General features: G+C 42.8%; 1 protein-coding gene across 3 annotated transcripts in view; it reads right to left on the bottom strand.

Moving 5' to 3' along the window:
- Positions 1-2,870: 2,870 nt before the first annotated feature.
- Positions 2,871-21,816, bottom strand: part of B3GALNT1 (beta-1,3-N-acetylgalactosaminyltransferase 1 (globoside blood group)) — a 62,766-nt gene continuing 43,820 nt past the window's right edge. For 2 of the 3 annotated variants that reach the window (XM_053305753.1, XM_053305754.1), the window contains exons 2-4: positions 15,136-15,285; positions 10,633-10,758; positions 2,871-6,919 (exon numbers count right to left, since the gene is read on the bottom strand). In XM_053305753.1, the coding sequence (XP_053161728.1) occupies positions 5,884-6,837 (954 nt within the window). In that variant the 5' untranslated portion in view covers positions 6,838-6,919; positions 10,633-10,758; positions 15,136-15,285 and the 3' untranslated portion in view covers positions 2,871-5,883. The remainder of the gene's footprint in view (positions 6,920-10,632; positions 10,759-15,135; positions 15,286-21,816) is intronic. The other variant, XM_053305755.1, reaches the window with a different exon arrangement.

The following is a 21,816-nucleotide window of genomic DNA, read 5'->3' as shown; positions in this document are numbered from 1 at the left end:
AAATGAGATTTGCAGGAACCAATTAGGAAGTGTATTTATTTATATCCATGTAAGCCACTTTGGAAATTTTTGTTGGTATATATTCATCACATTTGTATGCGATATCACACAGCAATACTCACACCTACTCTTCTAGCAGCCCAAGTGCTCCCTCATTTAACTGCAGGGATGCTCATACAGTGCTCCCCCCCCCCAATATGAATACGCTATTCAAATCAAAGTACAGCCTTTTCACCTCTAGTTCTGAATCTGCAAATCCATAATTCTGCTTCCATAGCTATAACTATAGGGATAGTTATGGGTGTGGCAGCTCCAACCGAACTCCAAAAAACGAGTCATAATCCTAAGTAAATTCAACAGTCCATGATGCCATGCCACTGAGACATGAGACCTGATTTTCAGCCTGAGATGATATGCTGCCCTACAAAAATCATTGATGAAATGCCCCAAATGGGCTGGTGTGGATGCCCAGCAGAAATGTCAATTGGAACACTTGCCCTGAACCTGATGTGTGTTAATCAGGTGTGTGTGTGTTTAAAGGTAGATGGTTCCAAGGTCCCTCTCTGGCATTAGCTCCAAGATAGGGCTGAGAGAGATTCCTGCCTGCAACCTTGGAGAAGCCGCTGCCAGTCTGTGAAGACAATACTGAGCTAGATGGACCAATAGTCTGACTCAATATATGGCAGCTTCCTATGTTCCTAAAGGAAGTAAACATGGATCAGGAGGTTATTACCCTGTTACCACTTTTAGCAGTAACCAATTCTTCCAGACAAAGGCACATCAGTGATGTAGAATGCTGACCAATGACTGCTTGTCTCTAAGCAAAGGGATAAATGAGATATAGTGTACTGTGGTTGTCCCATTCTCTGGTGGGATAATGGGGCCAGAGGGCTCACATGACCAACAGACATTCAACAGCTGCATTTTTGCCTAGGATACAAGTGTAAGCAGCACATGCTGATATTCTGCTTGTGCTTCAATTGTATGACAGCCACTTCAACAGGTACAGTTTGCATTTCCAAATGCCGGAGGAAACGCCATCAGTTGCATTCCTGCCTGTCATTCAGCTGTTAGACACAAAGTTCCAGGAATGATGGAAGCATGGTGACTTTTAGTGTTGAAGCATTATTTGCTTCCATCACAACCAGCGCTGTGTGTCTAACAGTGAATGACAGGCAGAAGCTCAGCCAGCAGAGTTGCTCCCCAACATTTGGTGATGGGAACTGCACCCAATGAAGTTCTGGATGCCAAGCTGCTGAAGTGCAGGCAATATCAACAGATGCTGCTTGCACTCTCATATGCTAGGCAAAGTTGCAACTACTGAATGTCTGCCACATATCTGATATGAATGATATGTTATCTTTTAAGTGCAACAAAAGTTTTGCCTTACAGCAGGGAAGGCTCAACAGAAGATAAGTTGATTGGAATATTTGTTATTTCTATTTTAACTCGTGTTATACTTAAACTGTTTGATTCATATGTTAGTAGTATTTAGTCTTCCTTTCTCTGGTTTGTGATTGAAATAAAGATTAATTCATTCATTAAAGGTCCAGAGCCCTCTGGCTCTTACAAGGAACTCATCAGCCCTTCCACCTTATGGAGGTACAAGGTTGGAGGATCATAAAAGTCAAAGAGCACTGAGGCCTAGCAGATCTGGAGTAAAATGGAGGAGGCAGCCGCTGTCAAAATGAGGCAGTAACAGCTAAGAAGCAGAGGCCTATGTGATTTGTAGAAATTCAACACAACTTTGACAAATCCATGAAAATGTATCGTACAGAAGGGTATTGAAAGTCATCTTTCTTAAAGAAATTGAATCAGTCTGAGCTTCACTAGTAGCTAGCAAAATCTTCCATTGCAAATGGGGCAGGGTGGGTGGGGGGAGATCCAAACATGGCATTGAGGTTTAAAATATGCTTTTCAACTTCTGCTCCTCGTAACTTAGCCATTTTTCTACACATTCATTTAAAAAAAACCAAGTGGTAGATTTGTTCAGCAGGCAATTCTGCATTTATAAGTGCCTGTTTTAGCACAAATACAGAAACGGAAAAGCTTTGAGAAAGCACAGAAAGTCAGTGGGTTGGGTGAAACATGATGAGGCTGTTCTCATGAGCAGCCAAGACTGGGCTAAGGAAGCCAAGTCCGGGCTTGGTTGCCCATAAGGACCGCTGGGAGCCGTGTGGCTCCCATCAGCAAACCCATCTAGGGAACCCGCATTGTAAACGAGGTTAAGGGAGCGGGTTACTCCCTTAGCCGTGTTTACTTAAGGCAGTGAGTGCTCCCTTAGCCGCATCTTAGCCACTGACACTTCCATGCTGCATGAGGCGTCAGCAGCTCTTCTGGGCACAAGATCCGTGCCGAGCAACTCTGTTTAGATTGTCTGTGGGGAAGGTAAGCTGCTGCTTCTGCCTTTCCCACTGCCCACCCTAAGCCCACTCATGGAATCGTGAGAACGGGCTCAATAGGTTTTACTTTTCCAACCACAATACACAGGCACTCTTCTGCCTGTGTAGTATGTCAGTGCTTATTCTTGCTTTTCTCACATTAACCAAGGTGACCTTTTCCTATTAACACTCATGCCAAACGTTTTTCCCAACCAATATTTAATAGCACTGAACATCAGCAAAGCTTTAGGAGTGCCCACCACATTCTGTTTGTGGGTTCTTTTTTATTTTGTTCTACTGTATTTGTGCATTTTCTTTCCAAGGCACCAGCATCAACAAATGACAATAAAGCCAATATGAAGTCAAATAATTAAGAAATTCTCCAACGAATTTAAAAACAATCATACAGCAGCAAATGTCTCCTAAAATACCAGCAGCTGAATTGAAGACTAAACATTAACAGAGGTGAAGAAAAATTGAGAACATCCAAACATTTTGTGAATTTATTTTATTTAAACACCTGGATTTTCAAAAGCTGCCTTGTGGATCAATAATATAAAAGCAATCAAACACAACATACAAATTCAACACAAATATAAAAATATAGCACACATTTAAAAATATATAAGTAGTAATTAAAAACATACTAGAACATCATCTCAAAAAGGCACAGACAAGGAATGTAATATAGCCAGGCAGCATGATCTATTGTTCCAAATGCTCTCTAATACAGCAGAGTCCTAACCAATAGTTTCCATTTGTGAAGGAGCCAGATGAATCTACCTTGCATGAGTTCCACAATTTAGATGCCACTGGAAAGGCTCTATCTCATGTATCCACCAACCACACACATTGCACTCCAAGGGGATATGGAGCAGGGCTCCAAATGATCAAAGTAAGAAGGTAGGTTCATACAGCTGAAGCCACAAATAGAACTGGGCTTCAGGGGGTATCAACCTGTGATACTCCAGATGTTGCTGAACTATAACTCCCAGCCACAAAAAAAAATTGTAGCTAGGGATGTTGGGAGTTGTAGTTGAGCAGCATCTAGAGTACCACGGGTTGGGAAGCCTGTGTTCTATTTGTGGCTTCTTCTGCTAATCATTTTTATTATTGCCTTCATCTGGAGCCCTGTTCCATATCTCTTTGGAGTGCAATGTGTGTGGTTTGTAGAGATAGAGCCTTTTCAGTAGTGGCATCTAAATTGTGGATAAGGGATAAAGCTCTAAAATATAAATGGGGATAAGAGAGCAGATCCTCTTATGGACTGGTAAACTAGCTAAAGAACAAACAGCAGAGAGGAGGAATAGACAGACTATTCTCAGTGAAAGGGTGTGCAAAGTGGGGACCACAAGGATCTGTATTGTGACAGGTGCTTTTTCTTGTTCATAACTTTTCATAAACTTGTTCATAACTTCTCTATCCTTCTTGTTCATAAATGCTCTGGAGTTAGGGGTGGACAGTGAGGTGGCCAAGTCTGCTAATGACACCCAATTATCCAGGATGCTAAAAACAAAAAAGGATTGTGAAAAGCTTCCAAAAGGATCTCTTCTATCTAAATAAATGGGCTTTAAAATGGCAAACTCAGTTCAGTGTAAGTGTAAAGTGATGTACATTGGGACAAAAGATACCAAGTGCATATATACACTGATGGGTGGGTCTGAGCTGGTGTGACCAATCAGGAAAAGGATCTTGAGGTCATGGTGGATAGCTCACTAAAAATGTCAACCCAGTGTGTGACACCAGTAACTTCAGACAGCTAGGGATCATTATGAAAGAGATTTAAAATAAGACTGCCAATATAGTAATACTCTTATACAAGTCTATGGTACAACCTCACTTATATAGTGTCACCACACTTTAAGAAGGATTGTAGAGCTAGAAATGATGCAGAAAAGGGCGACTAACATTATCAGGTTGTTGGAGCAATTCCCCTATGAGGAAATACTACAGTGTTTTGACCTTTTTAGTTTAGAAAAAAGGGGTGTAAGTGGGGGACATGATGGAGATGTATAAAATCATGCACAGTATAGATAGAGTGGATAGAGAAAGGTTTTTCTCTGTTATGATGTCAGAACCCAAAATCATCCATTAGTGCTAAAATGCTGAGAGATTTAGAACAGACAGAAGGAAGTACTTTACGCAAATGCGTAGTTAAACTAAGGAATTTTTTGCCACTGGATGTGGTGATGGCCACTAATGTAGACAATTTTAAAAGTGGATTAAAGTGATTGGTGGAGCTATCAAGAGCTACTAGCCATGGTAGCGGTATACAGGATCAGAGGTGGCATGTACCTAAACATCAGGTGCTAGGAAACACCAAGGGAAGGAGGTGGCTGCTCTCTTTTCCACACTTCAAGCAGGCTTCCCAGATGCATCTGGTTGGCCACTGCATGAGGCAGGATACTGAACTGGATGAGCCTTTGGCCCAATTCAGCAGAGCTCTTCTTGTGTTATGCTCTAATAAAATACCACACTAGTAAAAGCTTTTTGAAATATCCTCATCAGGCACAAGAAGTTAGGTAGGCTTTCCTTAGCAATGAAGTCAACAGAATGGGTGCAACAGAGAAGATGACCCTGCTGCAGGACAGTTTTTATTTGGACATAGAATGGTGCAGGGCCTCAGATCTCAAGCAACATATTGGAGAACACTTCCTAAAGCTGAAAAAACTGCAGACCAGCTTTACAAAAGGTAGTTTATCAACACCATGAATTTAGTTGCAGAAGCTAGAAGATCATAAAGAAAGAAAAGTCCTGTTGGATTAGGACAAAGCCTATTTAGTCAAGCATCTGTTCCCCATGGTGGCTCATCAGATCTCTCTGGAAAGTCCACAAGTAGAAGATGAAAGCTTACACTCTCTCTCCTGACATTGCTCCCCTGAAAATGGTATTCAAAGACATAGTGGCCGACATACTGCACAACAATAAAATGGCAGTGTAATTGTGAAACATTTGTCACAGTGCAACACAGTGTAATGTGCAACCCATGTAAAAATTGCACAAATGTAGTCATACAATAATGTGCCCATTTCCACAAATGCAACTTACACCATTATTTAACATTATGCAGTATATCAGCCACTGGCTTCTGAACCTGAAAACATAATACAGTCATCATGACTAGTAACTAGTAACAGACTTGTCCTCCATGAATTTGTTTAATCCCTAATTCCATAGATTAATATGTGATGTGTGAAAACATTCTCTTTTGTCCATTTCAAATCACCTGCCAATCCAGTTTGTTGGATGATCCCTGGTTCACAGTGGTGTGAAAGCAGAAAAACATCTCTATATCCACTTCTCCATGCCATGAATAACTTTATACATCTCAATCACCTCTTACCTAAATTAAAAAGCTCCAAATGTTGTAGCCTTTCCTCAAAAGGAAGGTGCTCCACCCCCTAGTAATTTTGGTTGCCCACTTCAGGTAGCCCTTGAAGCATTCCATCGAATCTTGGCTCAACTGACCAATGGTGCTTCTAGTTGGTACATAAGATAGAAGTCAGCTGCAAGTAACTGTTGTCTCTCTTGTTATTTCTTGCCAGAACGTAATCATTTCTTGAGGATATATGCCATGCACTGCAATTAAGTGCTTGTATTTACAAATATCAAAGCTAATTTTTTTTAAGAAGAAGAGATTTGTGTCTTCTGGCATAGAAATGTTCACACCAAGTCTATTTAAACAAAGCCCAACATAGACATCTTCAAATTTAATAGGTTTGATATGACTCATCATTTCATAAACTCTCACAGCCAGTCTGGTATCAAGGACATAACCAAGACCACTCAAATATGGAGGATATGTCTTGAATGGATAATCTTCATAAGAAATGTAGTTTTTTAAAAAAACCTTTCTGAGGGCAGGGTTATCAACAAACGGGTATCCGGTTATGAAATTTCCAGAGGCATTTGAGCTTAGAAGAAACTTCACCAAGTTACCAGTGTTGACGAAAACATCAGAATCAGTTTTCATCACATAATGAGCATTGGAACAAAACTCAGCCACCCATCTGAAACCCATGATAGTTTTCAAGGTAAGGTTGTTGTAAGAGTCGAGAAAGTCTTGACGGAGAATGTCTCCATAGAGAACGCTTTCATCTTCTATTGATAAGACTGAGTTCCCCTCTGTTTCCTCTCCTTGGCCCAGTAAAAACAGTGTCCGAACCTGGTTCCCCCACCAAGATTTTTGAGAGCCCCATGTCTGCCTAATGGCTTGTCTTGCCTTCAGTTCTTGAAGCCTTGAAGTTACCAAGATGACCAAAAATAAATTGTCTTCACATTTTAATCGCTCACGCAGTGTAAAGTCAAAATTCTGTTTGTAGACAGGTTCATACTCATAGAAATACATTGACTCTGGATGTTCTACCACAGGGTGGGAGAAGGGGCCAATGAACCATGTCATTAATATGACAGAAAGAAGACACAGAACAACAAAAATACTTTTCAAGTATGCCATTGACGTAAGAATTCTGAATATAACGACAAAATTTTCATATGTCTTCTGAGATACGGAGAGCAGGACTGGACAATAAACACGACTGAAAAAGAAAACAGTTACAAAGTTAGTACTGTATATGCAGAATACACGTACTGAGTTAATTCATCCAAGTCTCTCTGAAACTGTTACTAAAGGTATGATGTCTTCAAAATAATCACTATCTGGTCATTTGCCAGCACAAAACAAAAAGCTATAAAAAAGCAACCGCCTTTGGGCCTGTTCATACTTATGTGCAGGTCTATAATGCAGAAAGTTTACCTGGGCTTATGAATGCCTCTGCCTCTACAATTGGGTAGTGCATCAGAAAATACTCCTCGCGCATTTTCAGACAGCAGGCTTTACTGAGTTCGAAGTTGCCCCAAAAAACCAATGCAAAAAGTGGATTTATTTTACCCCAGATATAAATCAGGCTTCACTCTAACAAACAATGAAAAACCCGAATTGTATTGTGAAGTGCTCTCTGATAGCTTGCAGAGACTTTGGAGTAAATCTGGCCGATATGTGAACGTACACCCTCCATTCCTAAAGAGATGTGAACTAAAAGCCCCGTGTGGAAAAGCTCCTGAGTGTACAGATGTATCCATGAAGCCTCATATAGCATGTGGCATTTCATACGGGGGGGGCAGGGGGGGTGCATATGTATATGAAGAATGGTTTGTTCCTCCCATGTCCCACTATGCATATAGTCTACACACTAGGGAAAAGTGGGAGTCAACCTTTGGTTTGAGAGTAATAATGGTCCAGAGTCTGTAGACTTTCTTTGATGGTGTGGAAAGCTACAAAGAAATACAATGAGATTGCACACCCTTTGTATATATTTGGCTAGTGAGACTCCATAAGCGAGAACACTCCATCTACATTGCTGATCTGAAATAAAATTAAAATAAAATGGAAGAATAACCACAGATCTATAACCTGCAGACTTTTGGATTGAGGCAAGATATATAAGCTAAAAAGGTAAGCCCTCTAAGAGTAAAATATAGCAACATAAAGCAATGTCAACTAGCTTCACGCAATATGGATCTTTGTCTGATGTATATGCTCAATTTATGTATTTTATATATAATTTAAATCCTATTTGTTTTTGAAGCATTAATTTAAAAGCAGTTCACAGGGGATTAGAATGAAATATAAAATATAAAAGTAACGCATACACTGGATAATTTAGTCTGAAATATATGAGGGGGGAGTTGCACCACTAGAGGGAACTGCTGTTACACAGAGATAAGTAACTGCAGAACAGACCAGGACGTTTAATACCTGGTACATGCAGTGGAGCAGACAAGACAAGCAGTTCCTTTCTAGTCATATTGTATTCCTAGTCTCCCATGATTTGTGGGCCCTCTCTGAATACCTTTCCCTACCTTGCCACTGAACAGTAGCTACTGACACTAATCACCAACTTAGGGCCAAAAGCAAAGGATTCTGTGCCCCTCCTCTACTGGCACCCAACAAGTGACAAGTGCTGTCAAAACTAACTATGTCAAACTTGTGCCCACCTACAGCTTACCCCCCTGTATCATGCATCCTCCTACCATTATTGAGGCAGATCAAGTGTGTTTATCTCATTTTCCTTCTCACAGCACCACTATGAGATAGATTAGGCTGAATGGTCCAAAGTTTTCTAGTGATCTTCATAGCCAAGTAGGAATTTGAACCAAGGTCTTCCTGGCCCAAACCCAACATTGTAACCATTACATCATACTGACTGTATAAATGAGTCACTATCGGGCTATTCGTACAATAATGTATTTACCCAAATAGATGACCCTGTTTTTAAAACTATCCCCTTAAAAAACAGGTTAAATATCTGTATTTACCCAAAAGGAACAGCACTTTGAATTAAGGACACACACACCCATTTCTAACAAACAACTTGGGGGAAAACGTCTTGGATTTAGGTAAATACAATACAGATTTATTTATTTAAAATATTTATAGCCATACACTACTGCTCGGGACAGCTAACAGAGTCAGTAAAACCAATATACTATAAAAAACAATATAAAACTGATAAAATGGAAAACTAAAAACAAATCTCAGTTAAAATCAAAATTTAAAATTACAAGTTAAAACTGTTAAAAATTAACATGTGTTATAGACCAGATATAATTACAGCTAAAATTTTACAAGCCCTCTCTAAAAAGCTGTTTTGAGAGATGTGGGTATGGGCTCACCCTATCCAGTTTTTCACCCCATCATTTACCAAGGGTGGACAAAAACCGGTCCAACCCAGCTTCTAGCTCTCTACAGCTCCTTTCTTTAGGAACATTGCTTGAACTGGAGATCTTCCTAGCTGGTTTATTAGTAGATTTGCTAGTTCTGTCCCCTGCTTAGTTCAGGCGTATCAAACTGTGGCCCTCCAGCTGTTTGCCTACAACTCCCATATCCCCAGACACAGTGGCCAGTAGCCAAGGATGACTGTTACCAAGTAGCCAAGTTACCCCTGCTAACTTGGCAAAGAGGCACCTTTTAACGTGGTGATTCTCTTTCTCTAGCAGGCGGGGAGTAACTAGCCCTATCCACCCCCAGCACAGTACTTCCAGTGACTGTTGCTGGTGTCTATCTTATGTTTCTTTTTAGATTGTGAGCCCTTTGGGGATAGGGATCCATTTTGTTTATCTTATTTGTTATTTCTCTGTGTGAACCACCCTGAGCCATTTTTGGAAGGGTGGTATAGAAATCGAATAAATAAAATAAATGATGGGAGTTGTAGGCCAACAACAGCTGGAGGGCTGCAGTTTTACACCCTGGCTTAGCCCCTTCTTAAAAGGTAGACTTCTTCTAGGATTTTGAAAGAAACAACTATATGGATGGCTTTTCTTAGACCAACTTCCTGTACCCCAGTGGCTGGAGGATAGGGCATTATGCTCCCAAGGGGCACAGGGATCACATCTAGGAATATACCAGTAATGTGGACAAGGACTCCTAGAATATTTCCTTGTCCTTCCTCATTTAGCCATGCGGAATCACTGAGACCCACTGACTCAATAGAAAGCGAACTTATTTCTAAGGGCTCTATTACATCTGACATCATCAGATTCTGAGTCTTTTCAGTGTAATGAGGGAGACAGTTCCCTTATCCCCTGCATAATTGTCAACAGATCCATAGCAGGTTTCCTCAAATGCTTTGACTGACACTTTCCCCTGCCATCTGATCAGCTTCTTGAACTGGAATCCATTCTATATACCTTTCTATCTGTTCTTTTGTCAGTCAAGTGTCAAAGATAATGCAGGACTCAGGCAAAGAGCCTGTGGAGAGAAGCTTTCAAAGCTTCTTTGAAAGGAGAGACTTGGTTAACAGATCTGCTCTTCTCTCCACAGGCTCTTTGCCTGGGTCCTGCATTATCTTTGAACCTGACTTCCCAATTAGGAGGGATTGTATCTCTCAGAAGAGGTGTTAATAGGTGTGTCAACAGCCTTATCTGCTTGACTCCCAACATCCATTTCAATAGCTGAAAGGGCTTTTTCCTAATGAGTGCACTGAAGCCTCTTTTGAGGACTGAGACTGATGACTCTCCAAAATAAGCCAAACAAGTTTCATGGCAGAGAGATCAAGTACTACTGGCATTACACTCCAGGTATTTTTTGAAACCAAAACGCCTTGCCATTCCTTGAAGTACTTAACACGTCTATTGAACCAGTGTAAAGATATCAAAAGATACTAGGGGTCACCTAGGGGCGGGACTTGGCTCCAGGTGGCAAGGCCACAGCCAGGTCCTTTGGAGCCACCTGCCAGGTGGGTGCGCTTACCGGCGGGGGTTGCCGCTGTGCAGGGACGGCACAGGGACAGTAGCAAGAGCTCCACCTGCCTCTGAAACTATGACAGTTGAAGGCAGAGTGGGATGGGCGCGCTGGAGGCAGACAGGAGAGACGGATCTAAAAAGAAACATAAAATAGACACCAGCAACAGTCACTGGAGGTACTTAGCTGGGGGTGGATAGCGCCAGTTACTCCCCCGCTGCTAAATACAGAGAATCATCATGTTAAAAACGTGCCTCTTTGTCAAGTTAGCAGGACCATTCCAGATGGTACCAACCGAGCCTTCTGCCCCAATGGACTAAAAGGTTCTACCTTATACAACTGAGGAAGTTTGAACAGTCCTCCATTCCCATCTCACCTCTGTTATGAACTCACTTGTTGGTCTTGGGCAAGCCACTCAACTCAGCCTTAGTCCTCCAGTTGCAATTGCAACCACCCAGAGATTTTATATGGGGCGGCATATAAATGTGATACATAAATTCAGGGTTAATAGTACTTACCTTACAGGGCTGTTCTAAGGATAAAAATATGAAATCTTTGAACACTAAAGTGTATATAAGATGCCGAGAACAACAACAACAAATTATTATTTATTATTATGAAGGCATTTCCTTTTTTAAAAAAGGTAATGTCAACAGTTTTGCTGCTGGTTGTAATAATCATCAACTCCAAGGAGTTCAAGGTGGCATGGTTCTCTCCTCCCCAACAAGGCCGCCTGTGATACTGTGCTGGGATTAATATTTCACTGAACCTTTAGTTCACCTTCAGAGATTCAGAAACACTTGAAGAATGAGAAGAGAATGGCACATAGTAGGAATTCAACTTAATGGGAAAAACTATTGCACAGTGAGCACAATCCTAAACATATCATACCCCTACTCAACCCTAACCAGGTGGTTAAAAAGGCATTTAGCTCTTGACTTGGGGAATTTGGAATAAAATTAAGACTAATAGAGAAGACAGAAGGAAGCACTAAATAAATGACATGCACAAAACTAGAGACCAGAAAACCAGTTTACACAGCCATTTTAGCAAATTTATGTGGCGTGGTCACTTGGAAAATTTCAGGGTTTCCCCCCCTTTCTTTTCAAAAAGCACGAGCAATCTTCAGTGACTTTTTCCCTACAAGTGGTTCACATCTTACTCCATAAGAGAAAGCTAAAAGAAAAACCCACTTTCTGGAGAAGGAATTTGCTGCCCTCTGCTGAAGTTACATCAAATTAGAGTTAAGCTGTCTAAGTTCACCGAGAAGCACAGAATTTTAGGATCAGAACAAATTCTCAGAACAGTAGATCCACATAGAAACTCGCAACTTCCATGTGAAATATTTTAAATTCCAAAGAAATAAGATGCAAGGGTACTTTATCACTCTGCAGTTACATTTTCTAGTCCTGGAATGAAAGACTACATGGGTTTGATACACCTCTTGCATCCACAGCACCACATATTGGAGTGCTGGAGATGTTTACTCATCCAGTTACTATGGAGGGATTCATATTCTGTGGACCTTTAACAAAGGTCAGTGAGAGACTACTGGGGTAAACTATCTAGGTTTTTAAAACAGATTTTAAAGAAACACTTGATGGATAGAACTAGGAAGGTTTAATTTAACTAAGACATGGATCTGGGAGTCTCCGATACATCCCTTAGACCTCATTCACAATTGAGATGACAGCTCAGTGTACGTGCCTACATTTGCTCAGCAACACCCCTTCTGATAATGCAGCTTATTAGCCAAGAGAATGAGCTACACATCAGGACTTCCCGGGTTCAAACTTTCAGCAAGCTACTCCCCCACTGCTTAAATAGGGGGATAATAATACTCACAGGGTTTTTGTAAGGATTACAATAATACTAGCTTAACCCACGCAGAGGATCTGCACGCTAGTACTTTATTGCTCCCCTCACCCCCTGCCACAGCCCCCCTCATCTCAGAGAGCAGAAAAGGTATATTTTTGCCATCATAGGCCCCACAGCATAGGTTGTGGTTTTTTTTACTAAAACTCTTGTCAAGCAGACTGGTCAACCTGGCCATAGAAACTGCCCTTCCTGTATCCTTACACCTTTACTCCATCCCCCTCACCCCTCTTAGTCACAGCTACAGCGTCATGGCACCTATTGGCCAAGCTGCAGCCCCCTATCCCCAGAGACCTCCCTACCTTCACCCGAGCCCCACTCCTGCACCTCTCGGCAGGGGCAGGGGCAGCGGTTGACCAGGCCCTTCCTCGCTGCCACCACAGCCATGGCTACTCATTCCCCTTGGGCTGCTGACAGGCCCAGGCCCGCCACTTGCCTGCCTGTCTACCTCCCTCCACCAATGGCCTCGGTAGCCCCAAACAGCAGCTGAGGTTGACTGGGCCCTTCCTTGCTGCCAATAGGCACCGCCATGGCCGCTCATTCCCCTCAGGCCACCGACAGGCTCGAGCCCATCCCTCGCCCTTCCTTCTTTTCTCTCTTCCCTTCCCTTCTTTTTCTTTCTCTCTCCTCCACTCACTCTTCCCCGCCTTTCTTCCCCTCCCTGAATTAACAGATCATGTTCCCTCATCTAATTCACACAATGGCAGCCTCCTTCTACTAAAGGGGCTCTTTCCTCCCTCATGACCCTTCTCTTCACAGACCCCTGCCCACTATCACACACGCGTACCTCTCCTCTACAATCAAGAACACCGCCTAGAGATTTTTATACTAGGCGATATATAAGTTCAATAAGTTAATTAATCTTCCAACCAGTAACAGTAGCATTTCAACTGTCCTTAAGCATCACAGGCTCCTCCTCCCTATCTGCATATGGAATCCCCACTGCCCAATCAACAAGGTGCTTCTACTCGCGAACTCTCACGAGATCTGCCAAACACGGGATTAGCCATGGGTACGCCATAGAAAATTTATTTAGAGTGTTGGAGTGTGTGTATATGAAGTGCTCACTTGAAAATTCTATACAAATGCAAGGATGTGGAAGCAAATCATTGCCTCACTCTTCTTTCACCTTTCTGTCCTCTCCTGTTAAAAGCGACTGGAAGTGCCTCAGGGCAGGGACCTTTTATTCCTCATGTTGCTCTGAAAAGTGTCATGTATATTGATGGCACTGCGTAAATATTCATGTAAATGTTTTGGCCGCTTGTGCATACAGGAGAAGGAAGGGGTGGATGCCTCCACCAGCCTGGTAATTGGAGACTGCCCTGTGTGAAAAACAAGTGACAGGGTTGCACATTTACCCTGGGAGTTTGGGTGAGACAGCTATTTGTTTTCAAGCATTGTAGAGAGCTTTGCACATGAACATACACTTTGAACATACAGCATTTTTACTTTACATGTTGCTTTCTTACTGGCACTTTCATTAAGGCTAATGAAAGTGCCAGTAAGAAAGCAACATGTAACTAACAAGCATAACTAACACCAATTAAAAGGATATACCAGCCCCCCAATGAAGAAATATATATATATTGCCAGTTCAACTACATCAATGTATTTAATATTCTTTCAGCCTTGCCAGAACATTTTTCCAGTGAAGAATTCCGTTATCAGCAGGTACTCAGCAGCTGTAGTCAGTCCGACATTGTGATGTTAGCTCTCACAGAGCTGGACAACATTTGACTTCTTCAGAAAAGGTACAACACTTGCAATGATGCCAGTGGTTTCTATATACACCAGGGCTTTTCTGTTCTTATATTAAAAAAGCAGTAACATTTAATTGAACTGCAACAGAAATGTACAGTCCATAATGTCAAGAACATAACAGAACTTTTCTACTAGCTGCTTAAGGCTGCAATTCTATTCACACTTTGTGGGACTTACTTCCAAGTAAATATGCCTAAGTTCAGGCAGCAGCTTGTGAATAAGTGGCAAGAAGAGCATGCTATTCCCAAGCAGATCAAATGAGACTCCACTAATCCAATAGAGTTGCCTTGAGAAGGCAACTAGTGGGATCGTTTAGGGCTGACTAGAGCCAACCAGGCTGGCTTGCTCCTAGGCCTTGTCCAGCAGCTGATTTGCAGAACCCAGCCAGTGATGCTCTTCGTGGCATGATGAGAGGGTCAGGTCTGCATATCAAGCTGCTGTTAAACACAGCAGCAGGTTAGATTGGTACTTCTTTAGTCAACTGTCCCTGTAAGTGCTTCCTGTGCTAAATGAAGAGATAAGAAACAGACAGCCCAATATTATATTATAGTCGTTATATTGCAGATGGATGAAAAGGTAAGACTAAAATATATTATGTTCCTACCAATGTGCATGTGCGCTCTAAAATTCCATGCTACAGGCTTGAAGTGCAGCCAGGGTGTGTGTGTGTGTGTGTGTGTGTGCGCGTGTGCCGAGGCTGAATGATGATAATGATGATTTATGACAATCCTCTAATGTAATATATAACCCCATAGTATAAAGTAGGTCTTGCAGGCTAACAAGGTATGCATTCTGGAACTATTCTTACCCTCAAACTAATATAACTAAACATATGAATCTAACTAAACATAAACCCAATAGTAGAGCTGGCCTTACCATGAAGCAAGGGGAAACTGGCAGCCTCAGGCAGTAGACTGTGGGTCAGATCTCAGGGTTGGCACAGCTGTATATCTACTGCTCCCACCCCATGAATGGCCTGAAGAGGAAGGAAGTTGAAGACATCACGTTACCTTTTCTCTTCCATTCCTAAAATAAAAGAACGGAAAAAGATTTGACAGAAGGAAGGAATTGAGGGTGTGATTTAACAGGGGGGAAAGAGAATGAAAGGAATACTATTTGGTACTCTGATTAAGGCAACAAAATATGTTTATGCTGCTCCATCTAATAGTTCTGGGCAGTTTACAATAAATAAAAACATGCAACAAAATAAACATGCAACTATTAAAGTAGCAATTAATCAAAGAATTAAAACAATCTAAAAATCCTGGAAGGCCAGAATAAAATAGTGTCTCTTAAAAGCTGTCTTGAAGGCTAGTGATGTTGATGAGCTTAGATTTCAGTGCTGTCCATTAGTGACCACAATCTAAACTAATGCTTCAAAATGTACAGGAGAAGGGCAATTTTCACTAATCCCCATTCCCCTGCAGCCCTTTGTGCCTCCCAAAATATGTTCCTGAGAGTTGTGGGATCCTCAGGGATATATTTGGGAGGCAGAGAAAGCTGCAGAAGATGGCAAAATTTGCTCCTCCCATTGCACACATCAAACACTATTCAGCATGCTCAACGTTAGACTGGATAAGCCAATTTTTGGTGTGGGTGTGTTTAAGTAAAAGCATTTTAACAGCAGCAACTGAGAGAATGTCTGACAGCAGAGAGAGCTTTTTAAATTTTCTTAACCATATCAAGAAACATCAAAATGCTGCAGCCAGGTTGGTCTCCAGGTCATCTCGGAGAGACCACAACATTCCTTTGCTGATAGAGCTACACTGGCTGCCAACAGGTTTCTGGGCAAAATACAAAGTGCTAGTTATAAAGCCCTAAACGGCTTAGGCCCTGGGTATTTAAGAGAACATCTTCTTTGTTATGAGCCCCACCGCCCATTGAGGTCATCTGGAGAGGTCCGTCTCCAGCTGCTGCCACCTCGGCTGGTGGCCACACAGGGATGGGCCTTCTTGGTTGCTGCCCCGAGACTGTGGAATGCACTCCCTACTGAGATACGATCCTCTCCATCTCTGACAATTTTTAAAAAGCACTTGAAAACCCACCTCTTCACCCAAGTTTTCTCAGCTTTTAAAATATTTAGGTTTTAATCTCTGGTTTATTTTTCAATTGTTAAATTGTTTTAAGTTTTTGTATATATTTTAAACTTGTTTTATGCTATTGTTAACCACCCAGAGACCAAAGCTTGGGGCAGTGTACAAATTTGATAGATAAAGTCTTGCAATGACAAGTCCCTGGATGGAACTGCACCATCCTAAGAATGTCTCATTGGAATGCAGATCACCTACCAGGCACCTGCCAGGCACTCAGGGCAAGAGAGATCTGAACAAGTCAACTGCGCCCACACCCAAATGTTATCCAGTCAACTCTAGGGCACTGGTTGAACTGGCATCCCAAGAATTCCATTTTTGTTGTGTCCATCCCAGCTAGCATCACCCTAGCCATAAAGCATCTAAGATCTCCTTTAAAAATCAACCTAGGAACCCACCCCAACCCATTATAGGTCTGATAGTTGGCTAATTTGAAGTGCAGCATGGAGACAGAATAGAGGCATCTGCCAAAAGTGTCCAATTTTATGCCCTCCCTATCTGGAGGAGCAAGTCCTGGTTTTGGATATGGAGAACCCTACCACCACTGAATTAGGTGTGGGGTGATGTTGTAGGAAATTTTCTGCTTGGTTGTCCTCTGTAGAAGAATTCCAAGTGTTTTGTAGGTTGAGAAAACAAAGAGGGCCGTGCCCAGCAGGCCTTGACAATATCCATGAGGGCAGCATTCGAAGGAAGAGAAATGGGGGCTTTTGTGTCTGCCTCTATCAGGTCAAATAATGGGTCTGGTTCACTTTGTAGAGTCAAGGGTATGCTTAAGGAAGTGGCCATGCGAGATATGTATTATGCATAGATCTTTTAGTCCTCCGAAGGTAACCTGGTTTTGAGTCAGTTATGAGGTCGATGGGGAAGAGGCTAAGGATGTGGCCTTCGAAATGGAGGACTGGGCAACACCGTCCTCATCAGTCTCTTGACATGAGGCGTCCTCCGCGTTTTGAGGGGCTTGAGTGTCCAGCTGTGATGGGTTTGGATCAACGGTCCTAGTAGCTTGTTGAATGGAACGATGTTGTGGAGGGACTTTGTTCTGGATGTTGGAAGGCGTGGGTGGCTTGTGGCTGTAGGCTTGGGTTTCAGTAGGTGCTGGGGTTGCCAAGGGACAGACGCTGATGGTGGCATAGGCTGCTTAAGTAGATGAAGAGAAACCGAGACCGTGTTCTAGAGAGTGTGGGCAATTTCTGTAGGTTTGACGGTAGTCCCACTGGTCCAGCTGGGGTCGTGAGTGTGGATGGGGTGTTCAGTATGGGCACAGCACCACCCAGAGGTATCACAACGGTTGAGATCTCTAGGGTATAAGGTCATGGTGTTGTAGGACCTATAAGCTGGGTGTTTGTCCCAGTTGGCATAGTAAAGGTCAATATGGCGAGAGTACTTGTGCAGCCTATGGCTAGCCTAGGCTCATGAGGAGGTTGGGTGAGGGTGACTAGGGAAAAGTGTTTCAATTTGTGTCTGCAAGTCCTCTTCAATTGGGAGGTCTTCATAATCTAGGCCCTCCTGTGGGGCAGTTTCATGGTCTGATGGGCTTTCTGGATCGCAATCCTCCTCCCGATCCAGAAATTGATCTTCGGTATCGAGCGGCTGGCTCTTAGGTATTGAGCAGCTCTGGTGTTTGATGGAGCTGACAGTCGGTGCCGAGCAATGTTGAATTGGCATGGCACCTCCTGGTGATGAGATAGTCTGTGTTTTTTCTTGGGTTTGTGGAAGGCAGCAGGTTCTAAAGAGGGTGCTAGGCATTTGAGAGGTTTGGAGTGCAGTGGAGGCACCTCCTTCCTCTTCTTTTTGCGCTTGGTGTATGTGGTGGAGGCGTTCGAGCCAGAGGACAGCGGGGCCGTGGATAGGGCAGCTACTGCAGTTGAAGATGTGGACTCGGGTAGCGTGAGAGGTGGGAGCACTAGTAGAGCTGGCAGTGGCTGAGACAAGGGGCTGTGAGCCCAAGGGAGGCACAGCCGGGATGGAGGCAGCCTGCATGGTTTTGTTAGAAGCTGCCTCAGAAGATAGAAGGGATCGTTCCCAGAGCCAAGATCATAGACGGGAGGCTCAGTTCTTTCAGGCCTGTTTGCTTAATTTGGCGCAGTATGCGCAAGCTTCAACCTTATGGGCCTCGCCAAGGCAAAAAAGGCAGAGGCTATGGTGGTCGGTAAATGGGAGCTTGGCCCTACAACGGGTACAGTGTTTAAAAGCGAGTCTTGCTGGCCATAAGTGGCCAAAGGAACAAAAGAACACTGACCCCTGCACAGGGCAGCTGGAAGGAAAGGGGGAACGCAAAATAAATGAAAGAACTAGCTGTAAAGAGTGGGAAAGAACAAAATAATGAGATAGAAGAGTAAAATTAGAGATTGGAGATAGGGAGAAGGAATAACAAAGTGGGTTTTTTTAAGCTCGGAGCAACTCACAATCAATGTGTCAAAGGCAAATGACTGAAGGAGGGAGGCCATGACATCACCAGAAAGGGAATGGGCTACCACCTATTAGGAAGGAAATTAGCTTGGAATTATTCCAGCGAGGTCTCTGTGCAGGCGCAAAGCCCATTCATGTAGAGTACAGAGACCACGTCAAAGAAACTATGTTTTCCTTTTTCACATATTGTTAAATATATAAGAAGGATTCAATAAGCTATAGTAATAAGTTTTAAAAATCTGCCTCACCAGACCAGCAGAGGGAGAACTTCCTCAGACTGAAGGGAGGAAAAGTACCGAACAATAACAGATGAACAGACTGCAAGAGCACAGTATCTCTCAGTTCTTGTCAAAACATTATAAAATTCTACGTTTTAATGCTTCAGGAAGTCCCCATACTTTATATTAATAACCTTCAGAAAGACTACCATACCCTTATTCAATCCCAGGGTGTTGACTTGACTGACCGCCGTTGTGCATAGGTGTGGTGTCTAAGCTGGTTTTTCATGCTTTGGCTTTGTTATTTAGCCAAATCCTGCTTCTTCTCCGTGTGAACTATTATCTGGAAGCCATCTTTCCTGAAGCCTTTCTGTGTGTCATATTTTGCTAAAGTCCATGAGGTGAACTTTGAAATTAATTACGAGTAGGAGGGAGGGGAAGACCTGAATACTATCTTGATCCCTCCAATCATATCTGGATTGATGGCCTTGAATCCATGCCTAGGAATCAGGCTACATCCCTGACCCTGGAACCACTAATCTCTCCCTTTCTATTCTGTGTTGTTTAAACTCAGGGTGTGTTACACCAGATTCCAAAATAACATTCCTCCATGGGACTGCTTTTGGAAGAATTGCCATGAAGTAATGCACATGGACAAAATTACATCAGGACTGAAAATCTGCTTGAGACAGAAAGCTTTTGAGAGAGCTCAAAGCAATCCAAAAGAGAGGCTTCACTTCCTGAGATGTGCACACAAAGGGTCTGGTTTCATCTCCATAATATACTTTAAAAATCCTTTAATAAAACACTATTGAAAATAAAATCTAATATAGACTGGCCGCCATCTTTAAGAACCCTAAGACCATGAAACAGAGAGTAAGCCAAGCTTAAATTCATTGATTTCCGTGTGCTTAAGTGCACTTAGTTCTCTGCTGTATTGTGGTCCACGTGTTTGAAAACTACAGAACTAGAATACTATAGAGCTGCTTTTAAAAATGCTCCAGTGGGGCAGCCATGTTAGTCTGTTGCAGCAAAAACAGCAAGGTCTTAAAGATACAAGCAACAGTCACTAGAAAAAAACAGTATGTCGAGATAAATGGGACAAACGCTCTCCTTCAGTTAAATACAAGAGAGCCACCACTTGAAAAAGTGCCTCTTTGCTTGGTTAGCAAGAATATGGCTGCAACATACCAGGAAATCAAACACCTTGCTCTTCCCCACTGACTAGTCACCTTCACCTCCTCCTTCCCTCTTCCCTTTGGGGCAAAAAAGCACTCTGCAGCAGGTTGCCTGAGGGAGGAGGAGGCTGTACCTGATTGTGGGGTGCACTTTCTCAGCATGAGGAGGTAGCTATAACAAGGGGGCAAGTAAGTGAATGGAGAAAGTGCCCCACAGATAAGGAGCTGAGATGGAAGCCGCGTGTGCAGTCTCCTTTTGTCTCTAACAACCAGTTGCAGGGAGTGGTTCTTCTCTGCTGAAGAAAAAGCAGCTGAGCAGGGAGAGGGCACAATTTTCAGCAGAAAACTGGACTTGGATTGGTGAGACCCAGGTTCAATGCCTTCCTTAGCCATCAAACTCATTAGGTCACCTTGGGCAAACATCACCTCTCAGCCTCACGTAGCACAGGATTTGTGGTGAGGGAAACGTTGAGGGAGGGAGAGAATCTTGTATGCCACCCTGAACTCCTTGGAGGAAGAATGAGACAGAAGTCTATTGTTACTGTTGTTAAGAATGTTTATTCTTACTCTTATTCAACAAAAGTTCAATAGCAGTTCACATAACAAAAAGGAATGAGGAAATGGTTCCAGAAGCACATCAGAGAGAACTGCACTCTGCTCCCACCTCATCCCCTCTCAGTCCACAACTCTGGATACTTTTTTCCATTTTAACCTCACTCTTGATATAGGCAGGAAAGGAGAGAAATGCCTAAAGCAACCAACCCTAAGGAGATAAACTGCAAGTGGCTTTAGCGCTCTTCTCTCTCACTCACACTCTTTTTCTTGTCAAAATAAGGCAGATCACCATCAACTTGCTTAAAACTACACATAAGAGAGGCAGCACTTTAACTGGGTAAAGAGACATCTTTTCAAGCAGGGATTATCCCATCAGTGTTGTGGCACATGCCCGTCACCACACTTGCTCTGACATGTGTACACAACCCATGTGAGAATCTATGCTTTAACTAGAATTGGGGGAAATGGCTTTAAAAACCAACATTTTTTGAAACAAAATATAACAGAAGCACAATGCAAATAAATGGCAGCAAAGCATCTTCAATAGCCTGGCAGGTTGTGTTCAGATGCAGGACACACACACACACACAGCCTGGAAGGTGAGACAAAGTGCAGTTATCTTCCCTTCGTCTGCTTCTCTTGTGCGACACCAAAGCAATATTTCCCACCCTAAGGCTGTAGGTATTGTGGCCCCTCATTAGGTTCTGCTGGCAGGTGGCAGAGATAAGCAGGCACAGCACCTACTTCACAGGGTTGTTGTGAGGAGAACCTTAAGTATGTAGTACTCTGGGCTCCTTGGAGGAAGAGTGGGATATAAATGTAAATAAATAAATCTGTGGCCCTACACAAGCCCACAGCAAGCAAGGGGAGCACTGAGGTTCCCAAGCAGTGAGGCACAGGGGTCACACCGTGGCAAGCCCACAGAAAGGACTCAATCTCAAAAGGTTTCTATCTGGGGGTTCCACTGAAGGATCCTCTCCAAGCTTTCTGTTCAGGGAATCTTCGGACTCAGGCAGTGTATTATACTGCACTTAAATGATATGGTAGAGATTGAAAAAGTGCCGAGAAGGGCAATCAAAATGATCAGGAGTGTGAACTGATTCCCCT

Source organism: Hemicordylus capensis, chromosome 3 (genome assembly GCF_027244095.1).
Source record: "Hemicordylus capensis ecotype Gifberg chromosome 3, rHemCap1.1.pri, whole genome shotgun sequence".
In the NCBI taxonomy this organism is placed as follows: Eukaryota; Metazoa; Chordata; class Lepidosauria; order Squamata; family Cordylidae; genus Hemicordylus; species Hemicordylus capensis.
Note: the sequence above shows the minus strand (reverse complement) of the source record. Positions and strands in the feature narration are given on the sequence as shown.